We start from the raw sequence: 17,759 nt of genomic DNA, 5'->3' as shown, positions 1-17,759 counted from the left end.
GACTATTGGTTTTTGTGATTACTGTTGTGCTTCGCAAGACAATGTTTTCTATGGACAATTTTTGCAAGATGACAATTTTTCCTCATTGGAACGCATTAAATAGATTTTCATGCATTCCAATGGGGAACTGCTTTCCGGAAGCCAATGTTTTTTATGGATGATTTTTGCAAGAAATGATTTTTCTATTGGAACGCATTAAATAGATTTAAATGCATTCCAGTGGGGAACCGCGTTTCGCAAGACGATTATTTCTCAAGACAGCGTTTTTCGCGGAACAAATTAACATTGTCTTGTGAGGCACCACTGTATAATATTCCTGGAACATCATACCCCATCCTTTTTTGAGGGGGATCTATAACTTTTCCCACTAAAGTGTGTGAGATGGCTTTTTCCATTGTATAATGCATTTTCTTTATTTGCTTCTCTTTTTTGGAGAATTTTGTACAAAGGAATTTTGTTCTCTGTTTTTGTTTATTTTCTTTGTGTGTGAGAGAGTTTTGTTTTGTTTTGTCCTTACCTTTTTATGCTTCAAGGGTTGTTGAATTGGGTATGGCTCTCCAAAGTCCAGAACTGAGCATGTGTGGCCCCTAGAACTCTGAAAGCTGCCCAGCCCTACCTAAACCCTCAATCCAGGTTAATGATAGAATAGAATAATGGAAGGGGCTGATAAGAGCATTGAATTCACATCCCTGCTCAATGCAAGAATTCAAATCAAAGTGTATCTGACAAATAGTTGTCTAATTTTCTCTTGAATGCCTCCAACATTGGAGCACCTCCCAATATAATTGATTAAATTGTCATACCGCTCTAACAAGAAGATTTCCTTGATATTCATTCAAAATCTGGCTTTCTGTAACTTGAGCCTATTATTATGTACCCTCGACTCTGGGATGATCTGGAACAGACCCTGCCCGTCCTTTATATGGTGTTCTTTGAAGTATTTGTAGAGTGGTTGTTGTGGGTTTTTCGGGCTCTTTGGCCATGTACTGAAGGTTGTTCTTCCTAACGTTTCGCCAGTCTCTGTGGCTGGCATCTTCAGAGGACTGGAGTAGGAACTCTGTCCATGCTCCTGTTGCTGTTTGTTGGATAGTTGAGTATTTATAGCTGTGGGAACAACTTTTGTCCTTTTCAGGAGGTAGGGTGATCAGTGTGTTTTTGTTGTGGATGTATTTTGTGATAAGGGGGGAGAGATTACCTGTCACTGTGGTTGATGGGTGTTTTTAGCTGGTCTTTTTTGTGCAATGATCCCTGGTCCTTGTGGCTGGGTAGAGTTCATTGACCTTCTGCAGGCTGTAGTTTTGAGTGCTTGGAGCCATGTCTTGTTAAGTTTCAGACTTTCTTCTTTTTTGTTGAAGCTCTGCTGATGTTTATGGATTCCAATGGCTCCCCTGTGCAGTCTAATGTAGTGATTGCTGGTGTTCCCCAGTATTTCAGTATTTTGAAATAGAATTTCATGTCCAACTTGTTTTAGGGCATGTTCAGCTACTGCTGGCTTTTTCGATTGTTTTAGTCTATAGTGTCTCTCATGTTCTTTGATTCTGGTGTGAATGCTGCATTTTGTGTTTCCAATATATACCTGTCTACAACTGCAAGGTATCCGGTATACTCCTGCAGTGGTGAGGGGTTCCCTTTTGTCCTTTGCTGACCATAACATTTGTTGTATTTTGTGGTGGGACTGAATACTGTTTGTAGGTTGTGTTTTCTCAAAAGTATCCCCATGTAGTCCGTGACCCCTTTGAGGTATGGCAAAAATACTTTATTTGTGGGCGGCTGTTTTTCCTCTTCAGATTTCTTGGTTTGATGGCTCTTTTGATTTCATTCTTGGAATAGCCATTTCCCTGTAGGGCCCAATTCAGATGGTTGAGTTTGGTGCTGAGAAATTGAGCTTCACAGTTCTGATTTGCACGGTCTACCAGTGTTTTGATTATGCCTCTTTTTTGTCATGGGTGGTGGTTGGATTTTTTGCGTAGGTACCGGTCTGTGTGGGTGGGTTTTCTGTAGACCTTGTGTCCCAATAGGAGGTCAGTTTTGTGTATGACCGTGACATCTAAGAAAGGGAGTTGGCCCTCTATTTCTTTTTACATGGTGAATTGTATATTTGGGTGGATGCTGTTAAGATGGTTTAAAAATTCTTCCAGTTTTCATCGTGGTTCCAAATTGTGAAGGTGTCATCCATGTATTGGAACCAGACTGGTGAAATGTCAGGAAGAACAACCTTCAGAACACGGCCAAAGAGCCCGAAAAACCCACAACAACCATCAGATCCCAGCCATGAAAGCCTTCGAGAATACATATTTGTAGAGTGCTGTTTTATCTTCCCCTGCTCTTCCTTTCCCACAGCTAAATATGCCAGTTCTTTTAGTCTTTCCTCATAAGGCTTCATTTCCTGTCCCATGATCATCCTTGTTTCCCTCCTTGGTAGAAACTGCATGGCCTGAGGGTAGCATGTACCCTCCCATATCATTATTTTGGTGAACATTTGAGTATCTAGAGCTCCATCCATTGCCTCTCAAAATGAATACCGTATTTTTCGCTCTATAAGATGCACTCCCCCCCCAAAAAAGTGGGGGGGAAGTGTCTGCATCTTATGGAGTGAATACTGTAAAACAGCACTCCCCAGGGCCCAGCGGGGGGGGGGGAATGGAAAACCTCAGAAGGGTTTGAAAAATTGAAAAATTGATTCATCAGAAAAAAATTATAAATTAGTGCTTACTGATTCATTGATCTTGCTGAATCATGATGAATCACCTTTTTTTAAATTTGTGTCCATCTCTAGCCTAGCTCTATTAAGGGCATCAGGAGACATCCACAAAATCTAGAAAAAATATATTTCCATGTTAAAAGAGTTTTCAGAGTCTAAAATCATCAAGCTGCAGCAAGAGCTTTGCCTCATCTTGGATACATAACTAAAATCATCGAAAAGGTACCAGCAGCCTTCATTTCTGCACTTTCTTCAGATGATAGTTATGTGCCTTTAAAAAAATATACCACATGACTACCCTTGCCTTTTTTTCTTTCCTTACTCACTTTATTGGTTTTAAATGAAACTTTCTTATAGTGGAAAATTTCTCCTGGGAGTGGGTGAGAGAATTCCTAGTGGCCTCACAGGAGCCAGCTGATTGGCATGGCCGGCTTCTGATACGAAACACATTATTTTGCATGTAGGAAGGGGAGAAAAGAGGCAAACAGGCACATAGAATTATATGGATAAAAAAAACTTTCTTCCAGTTGAGCCTGCTGGGCATTCAATTCAATGTGGAAATAAATGCAAGGAAGGAAATGGCTGTCAGACTAACATGCTAAGTGATGTCCATGCTCCGTGCTGCTCTCTTGGCCAATTAACCAACATCTTCTCTTTGGCAGGCAATGATGACCCCCTCCCCTATCTTCTGTTGTTTTACTGCCATTGTTTAGGAGGAATCTTTGGGGACACCAGAGAGGATAATGCCCCTTTGAGCCTCTCTGTCCTTATGTCCAACATCTTTCTCTCAGCCACGCAGCTCAATTTATTTATTTATTTATTTATTTATTTATTTATTTATTTATTTATTTATTTATTTATTTATTTATTTATTTATTTATTCATTCATTCATTCATTCATTCATTCATTCATTCATTCATTTATTCATGTATTTATTTATTTATTTCGCTCAAGAGAATCCATTTTTGTTTTTACTATTTTTAACCTTTTCCCTTCATATTTATATTTATTTATTTATTTATTGGACTTATATACCGCCCCATAGCGCTACAAGCACTCATCCTTTCTACTAACCTCTGAAGCATTTGAACTCTGTTGCAGTCCTCTGTAACCAATTGAAGTCTACAACTTGCAGTGAGCAAATATATATATATATTATCTTGGAGCACTCTGCGCAATTATTTAAGCTGGTTTAATGCAACGTCCTGTGTGTGCATGTTTGTGTTTGGGAACTTGCTGCTCATTTCTAACTTCTAATTTACTGGCTCTTCCATCACACAATTAAAGGAATTTAAGGTAGTCCTGCTGCTAGTACAGTATGTACTACAAACCCATCACAACAAATTCTACAATTTCAGGGTGTGAGACGTCAGGGGAGAAGGATGTATTGAATCACAGCGGAAAGGCTCACTTGGATAGGTGCAATCTCCTTTAAAATCCAGCCCTGATCACTCCAACCCAGATTTCATTTAAAAAGAAGAAGAAGGAAGAAGAAGAATCCTAACACTGAAACCAAAAGGTCCAGATTGGGCTCAGAGTTGGACTGGGCTGGTTTACATCATGTACATCATGTAGTCACTGGAAAATAGTTCAAATCTGTCCATGCCACAAGCAGTAAAAAAGGGGGAGTATTTGCCATCTGATCACATCCTTATTTTCCTTATTTTGACAATCACCAGAGACAGCTGTGCCCTTAGAAACAGGGGCATCTTAAATCAGAGGCAGGCACTTTTTCATGTCCCAGGACATAAAGAATGAAGCTTGCAAAAGGTATTGTTGTTTGTTAATTTATCATTATTATAGTCCTGCGAAACATGCATGACTCACGGCCTTGTAGGCACCTTCCAACTTCACTTTTTCTATGCTAAAAACACAACATATTATGTCAAGAGCAAACCTTCCATGAGAACCTTGTCAGACTCAGCATTTCATCCTTTAATTTCAGTTTCTTATTCTTCAGGATGTTGAGCACAAAGAAGACACAATTCCATAGAGCATGGAAACAATTATGTGCTGTTTGTGAGAAGAGGTGGAATAGAAAGGAGTGCAGGTTACGAGGGGAGCTGCACAAAACAGATAGACAACAATCTATAGGTGGTAAAGGCTTACTCTCAGAGAAATTTGTGCACATGAAAACAGAAGTGATGTTGACATCTTTCAGAAATTAGAATGACCAGAAAAGCACTATTTTCCATGATAGCAACCAGGAGAATTAAAATCAGCTCAGTCTGGGAAGTAGAATGTTACAAGAGACTTGTCAGTTGGTAAAGGTCATCATGATACTATTGGTTAACATTACTGGCCCACAGAAAAATAATCGCCATGCCAACATGAAATTAACAAAGTGCAGGATTCATATTGCACTAAATCAATGTGACACTAGACCTTTTACTTCGGATGCAGTCACCAAGGCCAGTCCTACCATTAGGCAGAGGGACGTTAATATCTTTAGCAGGAGTTTTTGATGTCAAAAACTGGCAGTTGCTGTTTGAAATAGTAATTTGGACCTCACCAAAAAAAACCCTGTGCTACCTGACTTCCTGGTTCCTGTCAATTAGGGACTTTACTACAGATTCCTTCTGCCTCAGCCCACCACCCCAAATTGGATTCTACATTTCAGACTCAATGAGTAGCTTTTGGGGTCTCTAGAAGGGGTCTCCAAAATTTATTTATCCTTTCCCAGAGAGATTGGACCTCTCAGCTCAACAGGTACAATACTCAGTTGTATGTCCCAGAACCTGAGTTCCCTTGATAGCTAATATTGCAGCCTTAAGCATGTGTATACCTGTATCTCCTGCCAGAATGTCAATTTTCCTATTTCTGTAGCAAGTAGCTTTTTTAAAAAAAAGAAAAGAAAATGCAAGAATATATTGGCAGAGGTTGTAAGCAACCATAGACTGCAAAAACACAGTGAAATCACTTCCCAGAGAATTGGCCTACTTTGCAAACTATTTGGGTCCATCTGCTTACACAACAATACATAAAAGAAAGGAAGGGGGGAAATAGCCCAATTGCATATAATAGCTAATCTGTGGGTGGTTTTTTTGTGGATTTCATACTGTATTTCAGTCCTTCCTGAAATGAGACCCTTGATCGCCCTGACTGTCTACATGGCTGAGAATTAGATTTTCAGTAGCTCTGCACAACCCACCTCTAATCTGCAACCAGAAGACAAAGTGAAGAAAGTTCTTTTTGCACTGCCATATCAGTTTCTCCTTCTTCTAGAGCTCACCTATGCATTCTCAGTCCTTTGCTCGCATAATGGAAAAGCCAGTCAGAGAGTCAAGACAAACAAAAATTGTGCTACAACATATTCTGACATTAAACAGCAATGGGAAGAACTGAACCTAACCTATTCACATGAATCTTTTGAAATTAAGTCCTTTGATCAATGCTCTTTTCACTTCCTTATTTCTTAGACTGTAGATCAGAGGGTTCAACATGGGAGTAACGACCCCGTACAGCATGGAAACAATTCTGTCTTGCTTGGGGGAATAGGCTGAGTTAGGACGAACATAGGTGGCAATGGTAGTCCCATAAAAAAGGCAGACAACAGTCAAGTGGGACCCACAGGTGGAAAAAGCCTTGCGCCTGCCCTCAGTAGAGCGCATGCGCAAGATAGCAGAAATAATATAGATGTAAGAGATCAGGGTGACTAGAAAAGCACCACCTCCTGTAATACCAGCCACAAGAAGAAGGACCAGTTCAGGAAGGTATGTAGAAGAGCAAGAGACAGCCATGACTGGTTGAAGGTCACAGTAATATTGGTTAATTTTGTTGGACCCACAGAAGGATAATGAAAAGGTCAGTGAGGTGTGAACCATGGAATTGATAAAGCCTGTTAGCCAAGTCCCAACAGCCAGTTGAGCACACAGCCTTTTACTCATGATGTTTGTGTAGTGCAAGGGGCTGCATATTGCCACATAGCGGTCGTATGCCATCACAGCCAGCAAATATATTTCAGTGCCCACCATTTCAATCAGAAAGAAGAGCTGTAGCACACAGCCAGCAAAGGATATGCGCTTGTCCCCTGACAGGAAGATCTGGAGCATCTTTGGCACCGTGACAGTGGGGCAAAGGACATCCAGCAAAGAGAGATTACTGAGGAAAAAGTACATGGGGGTCTGCAGGTGGACGTCTGTCCCTATCGCCAGGAGGATGGCCCCATTGCCTGCCAGGGTGACCAAGTAGATCAGCAGAATCACTACAAAGAGGGCCATGTCTACTTCTGGGAGATCAGAGAGTTCAGTCAGATAAAAGTACTTCACGACTGTTAGGTTGGCAGTCTCCATCTTGTTTCCAGTTAAACTGATCAGCAACAATATCTAAAACATAGAGAGAGAAAAAACACTATATAGATATTTTTGGTAAGACTATCAAGCACATGATGAGTTATATTTTATTAATTGTCTGACTTTTAGTCACTTTGATCACAATCCATTCAATGGAAAAGAAGTTGCAGTTAGGACATAATATGAAGAAACAAAATAGTTACCAATTTTGGCAGATAGGGGTGTATTTTAGATCATCAATGTGCAGAACATATACAAAAATTTGGATTAGATTCACATAAGGGAGGAATTAAAATTGGAGAATGAAATATGGGCAATGTAAAATATGCCACTGACACCATATTATTGGCAGAAAACAGCAATGATAGGAAACTATAACTAAGTAAGTTTAAAGAAGGAAGCACAGTAGCAGGATTACAACTGAATATTAGAAAGACAAAAATATTGAAGACTATAAAAGAAATGCACCAATTTAGTGAGGACAATGAAGAAATCAAAGCTATTGAAAATCTTGTATACCTTGGTTTGATCACTCGTAGAAATTGGCATGAACTTGAAAAATGATATTCATGAGGGTTCGTGGTTAGCCATGAACCAACCAGAAAACTGACTTTTGCTTTGGTTTTTGGTTTGTGCCCAGTAGGTCAGACTACTTGCTCCTGTCATGCTGCTGCCACCACAGTGCCGCCACCATCATAATTGCACCATCATTGTGGTGGTGGAGGAGGAGGCAGCTGAAGCAGGTAGGGAGGCGATAAGGGCAGTAGGAAGGGGGCCAGTACGCCTTCCTTTTTGCCAAAGCAAAACAAAGTGGCAACTGGAAAAAAAAGTTCAGTTCTTTGTTTTGCTTTAGCAAAACGGGACCGCAAACTGAATCACAAACCAACCCAGTTTGTTGTTGTTTCTGGTTTGTGCTTCGATTTGTGACCATCTCTAATTGCTAACCAAAATGAAGAGTACAGTCAAAAAATCAGAAAGGAATTGAAACACACATGGGTGACCATGTAGGAAATGAGGAAGATCACTTGGTCACTGGACAGACCAAGATGGTATTCCCAATTACTATGTACAGATACAAATACTTTCATGACAGGAGAAGAGTCAAAATATTTGTATTGGTACATTATGTGAGATTCCTGAAAATGAAAAAGAGCAATCTTTCCACAGACATTAAGACATGTCATACAAGTGTATTGGCTTATTGGGGCTTGTTGTTATGGTTCACCAGCATAAAAATATTAGGCATCTGACTCTCACGTCCTGATCCTACACACCAATATATTAACACTGTTTCATATACTTCTGAAATTCACCTAATCCAAATCCTATCCTGCCTGGATATTTGAATTCTGAATTATCTTGTCTTGAAACTAGCTTATTTCAGGAATTCCCTATTGTGGTGTTGCATTGAATGACTTATTTATGTTGTGTGAGCATAATGTTGTGGAAATAAATGGGAGTAACTGAAATCTGAAGCAAAATGTGATGCTCTAATTCTGGAAGCAAGCTACCGAAGTGGGTGGAAAGGTCTCAGAACACAGCAGCACTGAGACACGTTCTCCGTTCCATTACCAGTATGTCAATGGCCATTAGGATTAACTACATCAGAAGCTGCTTTTTTTCCCTGTTCTGAAAGCTAGAAGCTCTCCCGCTCTCATTAATATACCTGATAAAAATCAGATTAGGGTGCATCGCCCTGAGGTCTGTAGGTAAAACTGATCCATAGGAATGTGTTGTCCCATAAAAACTCACCAAAGATGCATAATCAAGGTAAATTAAGCCTAAACAAATAATGAAAACAGACCCCAGCTATATGCATTGTTTCTATACTGTTGTTTAAAAAACCAAATTTAACTATGTAAGATATTGTACCAAAACTTTAAAAGAATTAAGCACCTGTACCTCTTTTACACAGGAGTTTTTAAAGCAGGCACAAGAGATATAGCATTTATATAAAACACATTCCAAAGCGATTTACATGCATAATATTTCAGTCACCTTCTCAGACACCTTAGGAAGCTGATAATTAAGCTTTCCTCATTTTACAAACATGAATCTGAAATGGAAGAATATTTTGCCAAGTACTCCCTTGGCTCAAGTGTGACATGCACATCTCTTTGTGCTTCACCATAATTAGGGTGCACCCACCCAGAAATGTATCTCACATCCTGCCCCTGTAAGCCAACAGGTTGACACTAGGAAGGATGCATCTTTGTAAGACAAAGCTTGATAAAGGACATAATTTTGTTTAAAAAAAGACATACCTGATGAGAAGAACTTTGAGCTTAAACAATTTGCACATTAGGACTCTTAAAAAACGCTACACAAAATTTTTAAACCCTGTTCTCTCGTTTATATATTTTATACTGCAAAGAAAGAATAAATATATGCAAATGTAAAAATATGAGTAGAAACAACGTGAAATTCTCATGCAAATATGGACCAGGGAAAAAAATCTCATTGCGATTTCAGAGGATATTTAACCACTTGCTAAAGATAATATCTTGGGACATTTACCTCTGTGGACCATTTAAGTGAAGTAACTACCTTCCAATTTGCTAAGTTATCAAGACAAGTGAAACCTTCCACAATGTTTTGGAAAAAATCTCAGGAACCAGAGGTCAATTATTGTCTAGAAACTTTGAGTACTTATAAACAATTAATTTCATGGTAATGATTTGAGGAAAAATGCTATCTTGTTTCTGTGAATCTGTAAAAAAAATTTCAGGTCAAATCAAACAATAGTTTTTGAGGTGTTCAAATATCCCATATTCAAATGGGCAAAAGATAGGTTTCAGAAGAGCTATAGATGGGGCAGGGGCAAGGGATGGGGCCATGGCCAAAGGTTTCTCAGGAGAAGGAGCAGTGGAATGCAGCAAAAAAAAAAAAAAAAAGATTTGTTATCTGGCAAAGTAAACAAAAAGCAGAGCTGACAAAAATTACTATTTTGCATCACAACTCTCGGACTTCTATAGGATAGAACCACTCACCACCATCTTTATCCCTGGTCACTCCGAAGGTTGCTTTAAAAAAACCCTACAAAGTTTAACACTAGATCACCTCTGAATGGACAAAAAAGAAGGAGATAAAAATTAAAACAAACAAACAAACACATACACAGGCACTGGTCAAGTTACTGGAGAATCTCCCTATCAATGCAACTTGAAAGTGTAAAAATGTACATCCAAGTGAGGCATTGTTGCTGGTACCAGATACTCCATCCTCTCCATCTGGATGTGGCACTGAAGCATATCTAAATTCCGCACAAAGGTTATAGGTCAATATATAGATATAACTGGAGGGTCATTTGTAAGCAAACATGAGTTATGGTCAAGTGGCATATCTGTTAAGGCATCAGACATAGCTTCTACTTCCATGCCTTGTTGGAACTTTAATCAACATGAGAAAGCAGTAGAACACTTGAATAAATAAGTGGTTTCCGAACTTTGGGTAACCCAGGTGGTTTTTGGACTGCAACTCCCAGAAACCCCAGCACAGCTGGTGGGAAAAGCTGGGAATTACAGTCCAAGAACATATATGTTACCCAAGGTTGGTTACCACTGGAATAAATTAACAAATCAAAGCAAGCACTGATTTAACACAATCTGAAAGCCATTTTTAAAACACAGCACACACACAAAAATAGATCAGCTACCATTAAAGGGTCCTTGCCCGATCAGACTTCTCCAAAAACATTTGCAGCAGGATTATTACCTTTAACTTCTGCCATCAATGAAAACTGAGTGTCCAGTCTCATGGCTGAATCTAGGAGGACGTTCAAGCTGAAAGATCTGTTCCAGCAAATGACATTGCTATTTAAAGTGAAGACTTGAAATCAACTTTTAGTGTGCTTCTTTAAGGCCTTTTGGGGGCCATTAATTCATAGCATCATGATAAGTTAGAAGCAACTTAATGGCAGATAGTAAGCACAGAACAATAGTTGAATCTACTCTTCTCTGGAAAGCCTTTCCTAGAGGTCTCCATTAAGCATTTATGCAGTAATGGTCAAACTTTTCTTTCCGGGATGCAGTGCTTGGAAGAGCTACATTTTTTTTCAACAACCATTGTGGGATCTGTGTACAAACAAGTAACTTCTCCAAGTTGTGCTAGATTATCACAGGGTGTCATTAAGCAGTGGGTTCAGTTGCAGTGAGGGCAATGCTACCCGTTTTCATTTACTCAAGGGAATGGCTGAATGCTTGCTTTTAAGGTTTGCTTTTTAGGAGGCAAAAACACTACTAATGAGGGAGGCCTCTCACCTCAATCCCCCAGTTGAATCCCTCACCTCCAATCTTGCCTCACTCTGAAAATTGGTTGCCCCATTGTTTAAGTTTATGTTTTTGCTATTTATGCTGTATTTAGTTCTGTGTAGTTTAACTATCTGTAAAGAAAGCTGACCGCCGAAGAATTGATGCCTTTGAATTGTGGTGCTGGAGGAGGCTCTTGAGAGTCCCCTGGACTGCAGAGAACAAACCTATCCATTCTAAAGGAAATCAACCCTGAGTGCTCACTGGAAGGACAGATCCTGAAGCTGAGGCTCCAATACTTTGGCCATCTCATGAGAAGAGAAGACTCCCTGGAAAAGACCCTGATGATGGGAAAATGTGAAGGCAAGAGGAAAAGGGGACGACAGAGGACGAGATGGTTGGACAGTGTCATTGAAGCGACCAACATGAATTTGACCCAACTCGAGGAGGCAGTGGAAGACAGGAAGTCCATGGGGTTACGAAGAGTCGGATATGACTTAACAACTAAACAACAACAACAAAACCACCCAGAATAGTGGTTCGGCACTATTAAATAAATAAATAGATAAATAAATAAATAAATAAATAAATAAATAAATAAATAAATAAATAAATAAATAAATAAATAAATAAATAAGGCAAGCATGGTGAACACTGTAGCCCACTGGCTACACATGGAGAGCATGGGCACATTTGCAGCTTTTGACTCCCCCAATTACCAGCACCACCACTATAGAAAGATCCATGAAATCAAAATGAAGTAGCTCCACACATAAAAACCACTCTTCTCCTCATCTTCCTTCCCTTTCTTTCTCTTCTCAGAGGAACAGAAGGAGTAGTTCTGTCATTCACATGATGGCACTCTATGATAGGGGAATATCTACTGGCGTCACCTGTGCCATGGTGAACCATCACTTTTATGCGCATTCGTTAGCAGCACCAAATACGGCAAGTTGAAGCTCAGCCAGCACCAGCAAATATGGGTAGCAGTGCAACCGTCAGTGAGCTGGGAGATTTAGGTTAATCCCTGCCATTGGAAAGTTGCCTAATTTACACAAGCACATGCACTCATTCACTGGCCCCATTCTACTAGCCATTCCAAAACCGAACTTATAATATTTTTTGTAACTATTGAAATATTCACCAAAAAAGCAGTATAATTTGAATAATAGACAATATGTTTTTAGTAGAGACCACCAGATATTCAATTACTTTTAAAGTGTTAAACCTGAAAGGCTGTGACCACATATTACCGCTGAGCCTAGATCATGCACTTTCTGCGGTCTTCTCTCAGTTATGTGTGATAGGATGTATTTTATACTGTATGTTCATGAAGCCCTTGAATCCAAAGAATGAAATAAATGTGCAGCACAAGCTTACATGGCTTCTGGGCTTGCATAGCATGAAGCCTACTTACATGGTATATATTTAGGCAATTCATGCCATTTCTTTTCAGATCAGAAAGTTTTACATGGGTCATGCATGTATGCAACTCACATTACATGTTACATTGCAAACATGCTGGTGTTCACACTCATCCAAAACTTAATAATGTTCAACAGAGATGATAAAAGCATATTATTAGAAGCAGAGCTCCTTTAGAAGTAAAAGATTTTTGTTTATCCTAGCCTGAAATTTCCTTTGCTCCAGTTTTCTAATTTCCAAGTTGCAGATTAATTTGTTTTTATTTTGCAGAAGGTCATCAGACATGATTTGCAAATGTGATTATTCAGGCATGGCAACTTTGAAATACAGCGTCTCTGAATCAAAGCATTTTATCACCCTCTACTTCTGGTATCTCATCTAGTTCTGTCCTCAAGGGACCCATTCTGGTAAAAAGAGTTGAATTGCTACAACTCACTGAAATCAACTTACAGGTTGGCCATCCGTTTACAGAGGGATGGCCTTCTATTTGAGGAGCCAGCAGATGGCAGCCCTCAAGCTGCAGGAGACCTCTGTTCGAAGATCCTGTACAAGGTATGCCCAGTTGAAAGAGAAACAACCATGAGAAAAGACAGACCAAGGCTCTTGAAGATGTCCATTGAGCACTTGGACAGCAGCGTGAGCAGGCACTCAAGTCACCTAGTCCTACATGCTCCATCAGGACTGTGACTAGAGTGGGGCAAGGAAAGCTTTGCTCCTGGGTGCCAAAATGTAGAGTGGATTTACTGGTGAGTGTTAGGAGAATAAAAGGCAACGTCTTCTTGACTTTCTTTCTAAGGAGGACATTGTTTTCTTTTTGAGGGGCACCACATTCTGCTCCTCCTTTTCTTGCGAGGGTCTCATATCCATGCCTCAGTGATGAGAGACAGTGCCATTTGCGCTGGGTAACAAAATGCCTGATTATGGCCAAGGGCTATATTAAATATGTAGTGTGAAGTTAGGCCCATTTGCTTTTTTGCCGTCAAGAGTGTGGTGTCCTGATCCAGATCAGGACAATCTAGACCAAGACCATCACATGCAAAAATGTAGTCTTTTCTACGGAGAATGCTCCTTTTACTATAGCGGCTGAAAAAGGGAAACCACAAAAAATATCCATTGGCAACAAAATGAAGTCTGGGAAAAGATTTAACCTTCCTCCGCCCATCTGTGCTGGTCCTAGGCCAGTTCAGGATATTGTGTGCTTACTTGACCATGAAAAGGCACACAATCCTAAACCACAAGCCAGAGTTTGGAAATGCCACTTTCTTGGACTACAACTCCCATAATTCCCAGCAAGTAAGGCCATAAGGATTCTGAGAACCATAGTCCAAAAAAAGAGAGTATTGTTTCGAACCTCTGCTGCAAATTATGCATTTAGACCAGAGGTGTAAAACTCAATTCCTTCTTGGGTCACATCAGCATTATGGTTGCCCTCAAAGGACTGGTTATATCTGTAAGACTATATAAATGTATCTACTCTTTATCATATTAAATATAATCCTCCTCATTCTGACTCTTCGCCACTTGGAGTGTTGGGATTAGAAGTCCTTCTGGGCAGATTCCCAACATCCTTGTGGAGCATTATGGGTGACCAAGTAAGCGCCTGCATATTGTATATTACACAGGAGCAGGCAACACTGCAAGGAGCACATGAAACAGCTTGGTTGGCCGGATTCGGCCAGTGGGCCTTGAGTTTGACACATGTGATTTAGACAGTCTGTGATGATATCCCAGATGGCTCATGATCAGAATGAAGTGCTCCATTCAGTCCTCAAACAGTCCTTGGGTGAGATTTATTATGTGTGTGTGTTTAGTCGTTTAGTCGTGTCCGACTCTTTGTGACCCCATGGACCAGAGCACGCCAGGCCCTCCCTGTCTTCCACTGCCTCCCGGAGTTGTGTCAAATTCATGTTGGTTGCTTCGCAGACACTGTCCAGCCATCTCATTATACTGTATTTATTTATACTGAGATTTATTATACTGTATACCTATTTAAACTGGGGTGTATTCAAAACTTGTACCTATACAGATACATTAACATATGCAAGTGTCATGCGAATCTGCATTCTTTTTCTTCTTTTTTGGTGAAGTGCATATGGCCATCTTGTCAGCTTCCAAGGACAGCGCCATGGGGAAGATGATGGACAGGAGGAGAAGCTTTGGACAAGAAAAGTGACGATGGCAAGGCAGGCACCTGTTGCTTCCCACCCAGTGCAAGTATCCAAATTAACATTAATCCCAGAGAACCAGCAGCTGCCTTCCTCTCACTTGACGTAATATCTTTGAAGCTGAGCTGAATATTAATGAGGCACCAAGGAGCCAATTTGCTGGAAGTTCCGGACTTCCTACGCGTTACATAATAGAAGGCTGGCAGGCACTAACTTTTTAATCATGCCCGCATGGCCTTATTAGACTAGCTGGAGTTGACACTGTTGCTGAAAAGATATGAGTCAATTACATTTAACCGATCACCTCAAACCCAGAAATAGAAGCGCCCAAAGGAGCAAACCTCTGGGAATATTCCTGTTTGTTCTGTTGCCAGAGTTGGGACCATTAGGTTGAAACAGTGCACAGAATCTCCAGGGTGCAGTCTGTGAAAATTCCCTGGGAGAGATTGGTAAGAAACATAAAAATTAATTGTATCATCTACGGCTGCAAAACTATACAGAACATTAGTCTCACAATTTTGAACTTTATCCTTTTAGATACGATTGAATGAACACAATAAGTACCATTCATGTTGGCCATACATCGCCATCTTCCTTGTCTGGGTTCATCATTTCACCTGTCTCATGCTAGCCCCACAGGAAAAGGCCGGAGCTGATTTTTTTTTTCAACTGAGAGCTGCTTAGGCATTGATATGCTGTAGGCATATCAAAGAATGATGCACACAATATGCTCCAACAGCAGGAATTTGACTAAAAGTAGATTTACCCCTCCGTGTGCTAATGCAAGGACATAAAATGTGTTGCACGCTAGATGTTGTTGAATAACAGTGCCCATCATCCCCCTCCCCTCCCCAATGGCTAGGCTGGTTAGAGCAGACGGGCATTAGACTTAACTTAATGGCTGAAAAACTGCTGGGAATAAGCAGAAAATTGGTGGATAATTCCACACCACTGCCACAAAAGCTAGTGAGTATTCTCTCTCCACATTAAACCTGAGTCACTTGACGTCAGTCCATTTGAGTTCACACTGTATGCCAGCTAGCTCAAAGCAATGTGGCACTCTTAGAACAGGGATCTAAGTCTAAGGATCCCACTTAAAATTTATGCATTTTTTGAAAGCATAAATGACTAGAGGTTCATCCCTGGCTTTCAAGAAAATGCCAGAAAAGCCCCACCCAGCAATGCACATGCACATGATAATGTAGACCTTGGACCTTACTACAGAGGAAATTGACAACTGCAAAAGATTTTCAGGAGTGGTGGTTCTCCCATTTAATTTAAAAAGAACCAGACTTTTTTGTCATAGGTGTACAGGCAGAGTTGTATGCACTACAGTTTATGTGCCATGTGTTGTCCATGCTCTGACAAGCACAGAAACATGGCTACTGGTAAGGTATACTCTTAGTGTGAATAAAGCATATGTGCAGCTAAAGCTGATAGTAGCTATTAGGCAGAGTGAAGTGCATTCCTCAGACAGAAGATTGGAGAGGAATGGTGGTGGCAGCCTTCCATCTGTTCCCCCTCGATCTGTTGAATATGTTCCCTATTGGAGGACAGGCCTGCCTATGCTGCAGAAGGTGCCTCTGTTTTTCCAAATGAGGCCGCTGCCAGAGATGTGGTAGAGAACAGTATCCTATTCCCAACAGTGAAGTAAAATGTAATCCGGCCAGCTTCTGTACTGAGGCCCCATGCAAGAAAGTATTAATCTGTGCTACATGTTGGAAGGCACCCTTACAGATACTATGGATCACGAGAAAGACAAATTACTAGGTTCTAGAAAACATCAACCCTGATCTCTCAGTAGAAGTTAACATGACTATACTGAGGAGGTCATACTTTAGGCATATTAGGAGATGCCACTGGCACAGGCCAGGCCAATAATGCTTCTGTATGCCAACTGGCTGATTACAGGTGGGGCAAGAAGTTGGCCACAAAACACAGCAACTGCCTCTCAGAATTCTCACCACCCATTCTCTCTAAGGTCCAGTAATGCCGAATTAGTTGTTCACCAGTCAGATGTTGAGTTAGAATGCTGGATGGAATAAAATGTGCATGCCTTGCCACAGATAATTGAAGCTAAATGCCTAGGTGCACATCTCAGTTGTACAATTAGGCGCATGACCATACACATGACTAAGATGTACTCCAACACCTTGTTAATTAGTCATAATTAGCCACAGCAAGTTATGCAGACATGTGAACACCAATAGAATTCTGGCATTGCCATTATTTATTATTTGGAAAATAATAATACAGTACTATGTACATGCAGTGAAAAAAGGTACTTGTCCCTGGAATTTTAGAGTCTATATTCTGTATAAAGAAATCTAAGAGAAGGAATATTACTAATGTAATATGGATGGATCTCTGGTGACATCTAATGGCAATTGTAAGACTCTACGTGATCTTTCCAATCAAAATAAAAGGAAAACCACTGTCTGTAGACCTATTCTGTTTTCAAAACATTTGAGTGCTGGTTGAGGACAATGTGTATCATTATAGTCATCAACACTGATCCTCTGGTAATCAAGGATTTATTGCCCCGTACTCTCTGTTACCACATTAGAAGTGCTGACAATCACCATGTAAGGCTTACTTAGCTTCTGGCCACTTTGAATTGTTCCACAAGTTAGGAAAAAAAAGTGTCTCAGGCTTGCATTGCAAGATCAGCCCAAATTAAAAACAAAATATAGCTATCTTCGCAATTTGTATATCTCAGGTTACTCTGTGTCAGGGTATGTCAGTCTCCTCTGAAGCCCCTATTCCCCCAGGCCTTCACGAGGTTCTTGCTCTTCTTCCTTCTTCCCTGCCACCAGGTATTGCTGTCTCAATACCATTCACTCAAGGAGTGCACTTTTGAAACTTAACTTATTTATTTGCTCAGGGAGGGTAACATCTGATTAATATACAGTAGGTAAATCACAGGTT

At 40.3% G+C, this 17,759-nt stretch overlaps 1 protein-coding gene across 1 annotated transcript; it reads right to left on the bottom strand.

Moving 5' to 3' along the window:
* Positions 1-6,058: 6,058 nt before the first annotated feature.
* LOC144587234 (olfactory receptor 5V1-like) lies at positions 6,059-17,467 on the bottom strand. The gene has a single exon (XM_078387164.1). It carries the CDS (start codon positions 6,992-6,994, stop codon positions 6,059-6,061), a length of 936 nt encoding a protein of 311 aa, XP_078243290.1. The 5' UTR covers positions 6,995-17,467.
* Positions 17,468-17,759: the final 292 nt, after the last annotated feature.

Source organism: Pogona vitticeps, chromosome 1 (assembly GCF_051106095.1).
Source record: "Pogona vitticeps strain Pit_001003342236 chromosome 1, PviZW2.1, whole genome shotgun sequence".
NCBI classification, from domain to species: domain Eukaryota; kingdom Metazoa; phylum Chordata; class Lepidosauria; order Squamata; family Agamidae; genus Pogona; species Pogona vitticeps.
This window is presented reverse-complemented; position numbering and strand designations above follow the sequence as displayed.

Bases quoted from the DNA above. Each gene is read 5' to 3' on its own strand.
- LOC144587234 (XM_078387164.1), bottom strand. From the start codon at position 6,994: ATGGAGACTGCCAACCTAACAGTCGTGAAGTACTTTTATCTGACTGAA.